Genomic DNA, 12237 nt, shown 5'->3' with positions numbered 1-12237 from the left:
CCCAGCTTCAACCTTATTTATCATGTTTGGCTCATCTCCTAGAGTTAGGGACAGAAAGGCTCCCTACTTGGAAAGCTAATCAGAAAAACACTTAAAAATCCTGCTTTCTAGAAAATAGTTCCCCTGTGTAGATTTTGAAAGGTTGTTATCCTAAGCCAAATAAATATTCATTTAAGTTCTGAATCAGTGACAATATTTTTCATAGCTGGAAATATTCTTTTTTTAATTTATTTATTTTGCTTTGGCTTTTTTCTTAGTTCTTCTAGATTATTGCCTGAGATCTGAGACTTGGGTAGGTTTTTTTTATTTGTTAGATCTGAGAATAAAGCTGTCACTGCCATTAAATTTTTATTGGCCTTGTTCAGTCTTTTCAAAATTTCACAAGTTGGCTGTCACAAAGGGGAGAAGAGACTGCGAGGTTAATGTTACAAACAGATGTTATAATTAAAATTAAAGAGTATGATAATATTCTTCAGCCTTGACTACTGGTCCCCTTTCATGCCAACAGCACAACGTACTGGGGCACGGCTTCATAGCGCCAGATCTGTCTTCTCCAGCAGAGAAGCTGAACCTTTTTGGCTGCTGAGATGGGATGCAAAGTGGCCCTGGAAGGGAAGAAGTCAGAGAAAAAAGCATGTGCATAGGTTTCCTCTCTTAAAGCAGCGTGAATTTCAATGCAAATTGCCTTGTAATTTACAGCGGCAAGTTTCCCACGGCGTGGGCTTTTCACCCTGCAAAAGAGAATATGGGTAGGTGGCTGGTGGCCTTGCCAGTGGAAGCACAGAGGGAGACAGTCGTCCATTAGCATAGAGATCTTAAAACAGGTAAAATCAGAAGAAACTGACTCGCTGTTCATGTCACCTCTGTGCCAGATGTAGCATCCAAGCCTTTTGATTACTAAACTCTCCATCCATTAATAAGCAGTAGGTCAGGGCCCACACATCTCTCGCAGCAAGTTCTTCCTCCCTTTTTATGTTTTGAAGAGCCTGTAAGCCATTATTTGTAATGGCTGTCCACTGCATAGACAGGGAAGCTGGTACTGGATGAGTAATACTTTCGAAGTACACAGGGTAAGAGCTGTTCATGCAAAGTGATTACCTTGTGCCTAACCTGGAAGCTTTTGATTGCCCTACTCTATAAAGGAGAATATGGCAATGTTAGAAAACATGCTGAAATTTTTTGGGCAGGATTAATTTTAAATAAATTACATGCCACGACTCTTCATCCTTGAACCATTATTTAAAATTACCATTACCTTGTTGCAATGTATAATAGTGGGAACGAAGGAGGAAAAATGCTTACCTTTTTTCTGGAAATACACCTTTTCTCCCACGTCCTTGTTCAAATGAGGTGGATTTTTGCTTTCGATTTCTCTTCATCCTTCTGATTTCCCTGGTTTGTGTTTTTGATACAATATGTACGTGTTGCGAGAGATCAGGTCGGTTTTTTGCTTAGCAATAGACACGGGGCCAGGGAGGGTGTAGGATGCAAGTCCAGCATGTTGTATGGTGCTCTTGTGGCCAGTATCTTAGCTAAAGATGGCAATATTAAAATGAGTAACTGCTGTGTTCATCATCCCAGCCCTAAGTGTACATGTACGTCATGGTCACTCCCCCTCCCCACGGTGGGGTGGGGGAGAGAAGTAAAAAAAGTAAAACTTGTGCGTTGAGTTAAAGACAGCTTAATAGGACGGGAAAGGAAGGAAAAAGAATAATGATAGAATATATAAAACAAGTGATGCACAATAAAACTGCTCACCACCCGCTGACCAATGCCCAGTCAATCCCCAAGCTGCGGTGCCCCCTGGCCAGCTCCCCCCAGTTCATATACTGGGCATGACGTCATATGGTATTGAATACCCGTTTGGGTCAGCTGTCCTTGCTGTGTCCCTCACAACTTCTTGTGTACCCTCAGCCTCCACTGGCAGGGCAGTGTGAGAAGCTGAAAAGTCCTTGACTTAGTCGAAACACTGCATAGCAACAACTAAAGCATCAGTGTGTTATCAACATTATTCTCATCCTAAATCCAAAACACAGCGCTGTACCAGCTGCTAGGAAGAAAATTAACTATTCCAGCAGAAACCAGGACAACGTACTTCTGTCCAAGGAGCAAACTAGCAGGTGTACACTTAACAGACAAAGGTACATTAGAAGCTAAACAATTTTTTTTTTTTTGGGGGGGGGGGGGGGGAGGGGCAGGGAATATTTCTAAAGAAGCGACTACCAGAATTGTTTTGCAAGAGCTACTGAGCTCTGTCTAAGCAAAAGACAGAGGCTCTGAATTCCCACAGTAGGATCTATTCCTGCTTGCCTTGTCTTGCAAGCTGGCTCAAGACAAGTAAAGTTTGGCTGTCAGTCTCTGGGTGCGGTTGTCGAAGGCAAACCTTCTTTCCTGCTTGGAATGACATGTGAGAAGCTGGTGGTTTACATCCATGTTAGGAGGTCGAGGTGTTTGTCATGCCTTTGTGTCATACTTTACCTGGAGCTGCAGTTATGCATCCAGTTTCATAAAAGAAATTCAGGCAGCTACTGAGAAGAGTGATTAGGCTCTTCAGGCATCTGATGTGCTCCCACTCCCTTTCTGGCACTGGCAGATGTGTGCATTCATGTGGCGATGTTGTCAGTTTTTAACTAGAGCTGATCTTGGTGACTATATAAACGTTTGTGCTGGCATGGAACGGGACTGGAACAACTGGTAGGAGAGCTGGACCTCATCTATCAGTCTTGTGCCAGATTAAAATGGCCAGGTAACTTTGTTACCAACAAAGCTGGTTCTGCGAAGCTGGAGGCTCAAGTCCTTATCTTCTGAAAGCAAGGTAATTCCTAGCTTCCATTTGTTTCCTTTGGTACTACTGCCTTCCTGAGTTCAGTTTTAGCCAGGTGTAAGAAAAGCAGTTAGGCAGAAAGGTAACCGCATCCCTAGAGCTACTTCAAGAGTCGCTGCTGAGATTTCCAGAAAACCCGTCACTTGAGTAGACAGTCTAGTTGGCACCAACCCTGATATTGACAGAGGGAAGACTTTCCAGTCCATTGCCAGCACTCAGATCTAGCTCTCCTGATTTTCATAGCTTGGGTCCCTTTGACCCAAGGGGCCAGTTACAGTTTTGTCTCTTGTTATGCTGAGTAGCTATGCCACAGAATCCCTTGGTGCAGGTAGTTCTTCACAACATAACTACAAGTTGGCCTCGGACTGTCACTCCAGATTTTTTAAGCTGTGTATATCCTGTTGGCTGTTTCTCAGCTATTCATTTCACCATGCTGTCTCCTCCCTTGCTTATCCAGTCCTTCCATCACTGGGAGTCCGGTTCAGATTCAAACCAGCCTAGGTAACCTCTTCCCATTTATTGAGCCACCCGTTCCTTCCAGAATTCAAGGTTTTTGCAGTAAGCTGTTCCAAGCACTTAATTTGTTTCTGCCAGTGTGCCACCTTCTCACAGAAAGTGGAAAAAGGTATCGATTCAAGGCACAGTCACAGGTCTGTGCCGTGTCCTTGTCAGGACTTTCAATTTAAACGTTCTGTGGGAGGAAAACTGCTTAGTACTAGGGTTTTTAGTTTGTTTCTGTTTTCCTTAGTTCAGTTAATTTTGCAGGGCTGGGAAGAGAGAATATAGATCAACTGATATCCATGCACGTGGGAAAGAGAGCACCTGTTTGGTCCAGGGATGGATAGCCAAGAGTTGATGGATCTACATTAGGGAGCTGGATTAGCATTTCTTACAATATCATCATGAAGGCAACAACTCGACATCCTCATGTGTAGAGCCATGATAAAGAAGACCAGGACAGTTAGCTTAGTGTCAAGTGGGAGCTGAACTAAGTTGCTCAGTTCATCTGTAGCCTTGGTCAGATTTGATCCCTATGGATATTGTGCAGTGAATGGCTATCAGTAGATGTATATCCATCACACTGACCGTGTAGTGTAATGGGCTGGTCCTGCCAAACACCTGGTTTGCTGAAGTGCTCTCAAAGATCTCATTGTGTTTTAAAGGCCTTAAATATCATGCTGAAGTGCCAAAAGACAAAGGTAATAGGATTTTGAATAGGGCTTGCATAGGTTAGGCCCAGATTTCCTGTAACACGTTTAACTTACTCGGGGTTCACATGCACACTCCAGGGTACTACAGTCTAACAAGTCACTGCACATCTGGTGAGCCAAATTAGCTATCTTTATGTATACCCTTGGCCTGTGGCAAATATGAGATGAACAAATTAGGCTTTTAGCCTTCCTTCACCCTGGGCTAAACTAAGTCAAATGATCTTGCATAAGCTGTGGGTTGAAAGCATGTGTGTATACATACACTGTAATTGCCTGTGTACCTGCATGGTTACGTGCTTTTTTAAGTACGCTGGGTGCCCACCTGCATCTTTGAAGACATTTTGTCCTAGTAAATCTGTTCCCCACAAAATAAGCTTGCCTGTGGTCATGGGAAGTCTTGGTGCAGAAATGGGGTATTCACCCTTCCCCCTAGGTGTCGGAGGGTGGAGTACCAGCCTGAGAGGCTCTTCCTCCAAGAACTGCCGGGGACTTCTCTGACATGATTTTACCAAATGATTGCAACTCCTTTTATCATCCAGATATCCTGAAACCTTAAAAAGAGCTAGCGTTACTCCATCCCATTGCTGGCACAACCGCTTCTTATTACCCAACTCCCTCTCCTAAGTTTGCATTTTTATTATATGACCTTTTCCTCCAAGCAGTGAGTTTTTAACTGAGCAATAGAAAATTGCAGCTGAGGAAAGTAGATAGAAAATGCAAAATCACTCTACAGTATGTAGCTTTTTAATCGCATTCCTGTATTCAGTAAAAGTAATGAGATTTCTTGTTTATATTTGTAATCAGCAGAGGCAACTGACTGTGATGAGAAGCCGGACATTTCTCTACTACAAACAGGTAAAATGCATTAAAATTTTTATCAGCTTCCAATGTGTGTGTTTGTTTATTTATGGCACAGAAGCAGTTTTCAATAATCCTGGTGTGCCATATACAGTCAGGTAATTGCACACAGGACCCAGCTATCTTAAGTTCTGAATGGCCTGTATTAAAAAACAAATGCATCAGAATCTTACAATTTCCCCCTCTATTTCATGTTCATAAAACCTCAAGGTTCATGGTAGCAGCTAAGCTAATAAGTCCAGTAAGTTACCCTTCTTACGCCAGATAGGGACTTGTGCTCATCCCTGGTATTTCTGGGAGTTTTTCTGAATTCTTAACGGAGTTATTGGTGGGACAAACACAACAATTTGTACTGTAGCATCTGTTCAGTTGTCCAAGGTATTAGCAATAATATCTTGGGCTCACACAAGGATTTGGAAAGATATTTATATGCTGGTTAAGTGTTGGTTTACTTTTTCTTGAAGTGCAGCCACCCTGCCTTAAAAGCCTGACAGTTGCTAAACAGCAGCTTAGCTATGAAGCTGTGTGGACTGGGAAATAAGATTTTTCCACGCTGTTGCACATGGTGTTGAGATCAAGACAGGCTGAGACTGAAATTTGAAGCACCCTCTCGTTAAGAGTCAGTCCATCAATAGGTGCCCTGGTGGTAGGAGCTGAGCTGCCATCCTCTGAAAATCCAGTGGGGCCAGATTCTGGGGAGATGGTCATTTCCCTGCATTACAGAGTCATTTCCCTGTAATTTCAACAAGATGCTGCCTGTTATCCCCAGAGCCAAATTAAAGGGAGGGAAGATTTTGGGCCAATAACTAGGATCATGGATTATGGTGCATTTTTATCATACTTCTGAGGTGTAACAACAAAGGGTGGTTGTTGATCAGCGATGCTGTTGCTGTGAAGAACAGGACAGGGCTGATAGCAGGTTGCTGAGCGCATGGCACGGTACCTGGAGGCTACGCGGTGGACGGGGGAGTACTAGTACCATCACAGCATCTGTCTCCTGTGCAAAGGCTTCCTAATCTCTCTTGCCTAAGGGCTGGAGAAGGAGCTTTCACACACCGCTGCTGTGTGGCGGAGCAGCAGCTGCCAGCCGTGGAGCGCTGTCGATTGAAATCCGGCTGTCGGAGCACGTGCAGTTACTAAGGAATAGGACCAGCGAAGCAGTTGGGAGGACAAGCAGCTATAGTCTTGTTCTGGCATGGACCCAGTGGGGGCTGGGAGCACGTGCTGACTGTGAGCCGCCGTGCTGCTTACTTGGCCAGCCGCTGAATAATATTTCAGGGTACAGTTGTGATAATAGATGCAGGAAGCTCTGGATTGAAAGTTCTTTTCCAAGTGACATCCTGTTCATTTCTTTTATCAGGGAGGGAAGCAATTCCGTGGCAAGAGGACCCTAATAAAGGTTGCTAATGCGACATAGTGTTATCTTTTCATTGCTCTGGTAATCATATTAAGGAGCAGAATTACCGGATTGCTGTGCTTTTCTTTGAGCTCAGTTTCTGTGGTCGCTATTTGCGTTGTATGTCACTGATGGAAATGAGCGTGCTGAGATGGTTGTGGTAGAGAAGATGACTTCCTTTCCACTCCACAGCAGATCACCATTGTGGTCTGCTTGCTCGTACACCTTCGAGCATCCATGCATGCAGTTTTTGAGCTGAAATATTTGTTTGCCGTGTATACTCTCCATACTATCTGTGGAAGGACGCCTAAAGAAACCACGCTGCAATTTGCATTGGTGGGGGAGGTGATGCTCACAGTCTGTAAGCCAAGCATTTGACTCACACCCATTATTATATGTGTGCGAGTGCCTCTTCGTAGTACGTATCCATGTAATATCATACTGTTCTTGGAAGCAAATGATTTAAAGTGATATACAGACAGTATAATGACAGTAATTATGCTAGAGAGCCAAAATACAGATGCTTTCTATCAAGGAGTGTAGCAAAAGAGGTGGAATATAACTTTTACAGAGGTCTTTCCCTGTCTTAGTACAGCTGATTTTATAAAGGGGTGTTACTGACAGGTTCTTTAAAGACAGCCTTTGTACAATTTATTCAGCTGTCTTCTCTGTTTAGCTTGAAAAATCTTTGGGGAAGAGTCTCTCTGTGTTTGTACAGTGCCTGGCGCAATGGGCCTCGGTTGCAGATGACAGCTAATAACAGATAATTCATGGCCTTAAGTTGCACCAGGGGAGGTTTAGATTGGATATTAGGAAAAATGTCTTCACTGAAATGGTTGTCAAGCATTGGAACAGGCTGCCCAGGGAAGTGGTTGAATCACCATCCCTGGAGGTATTTAAAAGATGTGTAGATGTGGTGCTTAGGGACATGGTTTAGTGGTGGACTTGGCAGTGTTAGGTTAACGGCTGGACTTGACGATCTTAAGGGTCATTTCCAACCTAAATGATTCTATGATTTTGTGATCAGTGGTTAACCTGATGTGTCGGTAGGATAAAACCAGACTGCGTTGGATTGCTTGAGGCAGGGTCTTGCAGGAGACTGGATGGGGAGAAAAGGTGGGGTACAGAAGCTATCTATGACAGACATCAGATGGTTTCTCTGTTGGTTTCAAGAACTGAACAAACTTGTGAGCAAAAGCACCCAGAGTGAATGATTTGAATCAACATAAGTGTTGGTGCCAAAAAAAGGGAAAACTGCGATGCCTTTAATCTGCCTGTCCTGCTCAGTCAGTCCTGCCTGTGACACCGGTGACATTATGAACAAGATCTGGCTATATGTGGACCAGTGATGCTAAAATGCCTCAACCTATGTGTTTTTGGATCACAGCGTATGGCTGACACTTCATTTGAGACACCCAGCTCTCTTCATCATTGGTGGCAAGAGGGCTGCTTCCAGAGAGGAGGTCAGATCAGCTGTGGTCGTATTTGGAAGCGTCTCTCCTTTGGTGCCGGCAGGACTGGGCTCTGAGTACAGTTAGTTGGTATAGGTGCCTACAGCCAGGTTTGAACCTGCTCCCTCTGTGCCCACAATTAACAAAGTCCTGGACTTTGAGGAGAGAAGGGGATGTTTTGTTTTCAAAACCCTCTTTCGGAACTCAAAAGCCTTGTAAAAAAATGGAGCTGGTACATCCTCATAAAACTAAGGAAGGCATTTTTGGCCAATTATATTTTAGCACTTCTGAGCAGGAATCATGCTCCCGTTTTAAAATCACCCTCAACACTAAGAGGGCTTTGCTTTAAAAGCTGTTGATTGAAGGGTGTTTAAAGTAAATTGGAAGAACTGTGGCAGTTAAACTTGCTGCGAACTTTCGTGCATTGACAGATAAATCTCAAGAAAATACTAGAAGAATTGTCTCTAACAAATGTTATCAAAGTTCAGGTCTTCCACGGTTCCAATTTTTTTTGCACCTACCAAAAGCTGAAGACTGTGTCCAGACCTGAGCTGAGACAGATTAGACAGCTCCAGGGGTAATTACTGTGGATTAAGTGGAAAGACTGATTAGCTTCTCACTGATACAGGAACCTGGAAGGTGTGAGATAGATCTTTATCAGGATGAAGATGTGGCAGTTTTTGGAGTCTTTCTATATAAGTTAGAATTGCAAAAAGGCTCATCTTACTTTGGTCTACAATTTACATGAAGCATCTGGACTTTGTGTTTAGAAAAAAAAAAGGGAGGCATGTTCTGCACGTGGAAACAAATGTAAGCCAGCTGCAACACCCTTTTCTTGAATCCTCATCTTGAAAATTGGATTTGAAAGATACATGCAGCCCAGGACCATGAGAGAGCCCTCCTTATACCCAGGCTTTGGTCCACGGCTGTGCTGAGAGTTTGTATAGTTTCTCCACACTGGGGTTAATTTCAAGATGAGAAAGAATTTTGATATCCCTAAAAGAAACTGAAACACTAACATCCCAATCCTCGGGTCCAGGGGTGATACAGCTTTGTGAAAAGATGAGAGCAATCTCTTGGTAAAGAAACAGATGATAAGAAAACAGCAACGATCCAATTCTATATAGGTTGTCTCCTTTTCTCTTGAAATACAATATCAAGAAAACGAAACTTAAAAAAAACCCTTTTCGAAACCTTAAATATAAATCCTTTATTGTAATATAAATCTTTATCCTTTCAGTGCATGATTGTATGAGTCTTCCCTTTTCATTGGGTTGTATTTGCCTCTCAGGCTGATTGATGTCTGTCTCCTATTTGCCCTGTGTTCTTAGTGCTCTCATTGTAATTCTTCTGTCCATCTTTCATTGTTCTGTTTAGAAAAAGCACATTCTTAAAGTGCTTTAAAAAAAGATGGGATATAATCATACCGTGCACCTTTTTTTTTATATATATATATATATTCTCCCATATGCATTTAGACTGCTGTGGGGTGATGTTTTCTTTTTTTTCCAAAGAAGATCCCAAAGTACGTACTCTAGGTTTAAAATTCATGTGGTGCTTTTTTCACTCTTCAGAACCGTAACTTCAAAGGGGTGAGCATCACAGTGTAGTTTGTGCCGAAATCTAATGCAACGCTTTACATCTGAAGTGGGGTGCACTGTATGTTGTATGAAAAACTTTGCTGGCAAATTCTGTATTAAAAAAAAAAAAAAACTATTTAATTTGCTTTTCTTTAGCCGATTGAGCTCTACTCTAAATGGAATTCAGTAACTGCTACCTGCGCACATACCAGCAGTTCAGCCCCATCACAAATTAAAGTTAGAACTCATATATGTCATTTCCATCATTTTAATTTAGTTTTTTTTTTCAAATTACTGATTTCTTAAATTTTTATGTTTTTGAACTGATTTCTTCAAACTCCTTCTTCCTTCAGGTAACCTTTTTGACACCACAGCAGATCATCTGATAGACACAAACCCAGATTTTTCAGCTTGAATTTCACATCCTGCATCAGTGTTCTTAGCAGATAGAAACATCCTGTCCTTTGAATAACGTTTCCGGAAGATCGACGCGAGAACTTCAGCTTACCAAAAGACATGGACATCCATACCATTTTCCTTTCAAGTTTGTGTTGTTTCATACGTTTTCCGTGTAACCTCAAATAACGAAACCACCAGATTGCTTCACTGTTCTTCATCTTAATTAAAGATGATTTCCCTCCATATCCAATGCATTATTTAATTAGTGGTGTATCCACTCTGAAGACTTTCTCTTGCCTTTGTTTTTCCTCCATGATTGTATTTTTCCACGTGATTGTATGCTTGCCAGCAGTGTTTTGTCTTAAGCCACGCAGAGGTGAATACACACAGCCGGGTGACTCCTCCCATCCCCAGGGACCAGGGTGGCATCTCTCTCCATCATGAACCCCGGGGGCTCGATGAGAATTTGACCTGGCAAAGCTCTTTGCTTCTGCAGACCCATTTTTCCTTTCCTGGCTGCTGTGGTACCAATGACCAGTCATACGCAGCTGTGATTAAAAAGTCCTCACTGGATTTAGGAGGAAATAAAGCAGGATTCCTCCCAGCAGTGCCTGGTTTCCTAACTACAACAAGGAGAAGCTATTCCTCAAAGAATTTCCCCTACATGGTCCTAGGATGGCTCTCGAGCGTCTTTGAAGTGCAGATTGCTGGTCGTTCTCCCCTCACTTTTCGCCCCCGTGTTGCCCTACCACTTCGATCTCAAAATGTATTAGTTTGCTGCTTTCCAGGAAGAGGGTCTGCACACTGTGATTTTTCAACCACTGCCCTTGGCAACAATATTCACCTATTTTAAAAAAAAAAAAAAAGTCACCTTTTGACTGGCACTCTGTTGATATCTCAGCAGTTCAGATGAGTGAATCGATCAAGAAATTGCACTACCCTCTTAGACACTGAAAGGGTCGCTCCTTTCAGATCAGGGCTAAGGTAAAATCGTATGCAGCCCTCCATGCAAACCTTCACTTCTGCACCTTTCATCAGCACTAAATTCACTTTAAAAATGTCGAGAAAAAGTCTAGAAGGTCTTAACCTGCAACATCTATCAATCACCAGGTAGTTTGAGTGTGTTTCCTGAAATTCAAGGAAGAGCTTGCTAGAGCCTTTACCATTGTGTTTCCTTTCCCTGTGTATATTTAGGTGCATTTTTTTTTTTTTTTGGAAACTATTTGGCCTTTGAGTGTCTCAACAAAAGTGCTATTACAGAGTGGGATGGTTTTTAAAATATTTAGTCTCTTTTTTTAACAACCCTAAAGCCTGTTTCTCAAATGTTGCCGAATGCTCACAAGTAACCGAAGCCAATGGGAGCATTTTGCTCTCCTGGCACCTGAGAAACCAGGCTCCCAGCCCTTCCCCACCCACCTCCTGTGGACTTTTAGGAATGACCCTGTTCTCTCTGAAACTGTGGAATAGATCGAATATGCACTGCAAACCTTAAAATTTGAGTCTTTCCTTCCTTTGTGGCTTGGAGTTGCCTGCACTGGGCAGGGAGCACCAGCCTGTTGTGTCCGTATCGTAACCCTTCAGCAATGGAATCAGCGTTTTGTAAATTTGGAAGATTGCATTTGTGTTTACTTACTGTGACTACTGTTCAGACTTTCTTCAGAAATCTTTTTATAGGGTTTATTAGAGAGAAGAAAAAAAATCATTCCATATTTAGGTAAAAATGTCTCAATCTTCTGTATATATGTTTTATTAATATGTAAATATTTAGATATTTTTAAATTACTATGTTCTTAATAAAGCGACAAGGGACTAGTTGTGAAATTGTGTATAACATTTGTGTCGTGTTATCGATCTCTGGGAAACCCTCTTTGTCAGTTCAGAAAAGACAACCTACAATAAATAACTTTAATTGCATGTGTGTTCCTGTGTTCTGTGCTGGATTTCCATATTTCAGAGCAATTACCTAGCAATTAGTGGACTACATAGGGAAATGTATAGGAAAACCCTAAAAGTTACCACCACAATACTATTTTTCCAGCTGGCTCAGACAGAAACCATGCTGCCTGCCAATCACAACGACGTCTATATCCAATAGCATAATAACCCTTGAGTATTAAGTGCTGATATGCTTGAAGTCTAATTTTAATTGAATTAGGTGCCTTTATAATCTGCACTTAAAAGGTTAAGCTCTGCTTCTATGGAAACAACACATAGGAAGGACAAACCAATACTCAGAATTTGGAGTAGTCACAAAGATATATGCTTGGTAATTTATTATCACACCCTCGTCAAATGTTGTTTAGCCTTAGAAAATACTTCCTGCAAAAACATGTTCCTGCTAATCTTCCATCAATTACAAGGAGCCAGTGAAGTGACAAAGTGGCTCACCACACCTTTTCTGCTTTATATAAGGAGCACTAGGGATAAATTGCTGGTAAAAAGTCTAGTGAGAGTTTGCTTTACGCTTCGGTCAGCACAGATCAGCTGCAGCCTGGTGCAGGTCTTGCATCCGTGTGAT

At 42.2% G+C, this 12237-nt stretch overlaps 1 protein-coding gene across 1 annotated transcript in view; it reads left to right on the top strand.

The window, feature by feature from the left end:
• The window catches only part of BEND7 (BEN domain containing 7), a 48299-nt gene extending 36666 nt beyond the window's left edge, over positions 1-11633 (top strand). Inside the window, exons 8-9 of the mRNA XM_074869801.1 lie at positions 4840-4890; positions 9674-11633. Coding sequence (XP_074725902.1) covers positions 4840-4890; positions 9674-9735 — 113 coding nt within the window. The 3' untranslated portion in view covers positions 9736-11633. The remainder of the gene's footprint in view (positions 1-4839; positions 4891-9673) is intronic.
• The last annotated feature ends 604 nt before the right edge of the window (positions 11634-12237 follow it).

The sequence above is a fragment of the Strix uralensis genome, chromosome 5 (genome assembly GCF_047716275.1).
Source record: "Strix uralensis isolate ZFMK-TIS-50842 chromosome 5, bStrUra1, whole genome shotgun sequence".
NCBI lineage: Eukaryota > Metazoa > Chordata > Aves > Strigiformes > Strigidae > Strix > Strix uralensis.
This window is presented reverse-complemented; position numbering and strand designations above follow the sequence as displayed.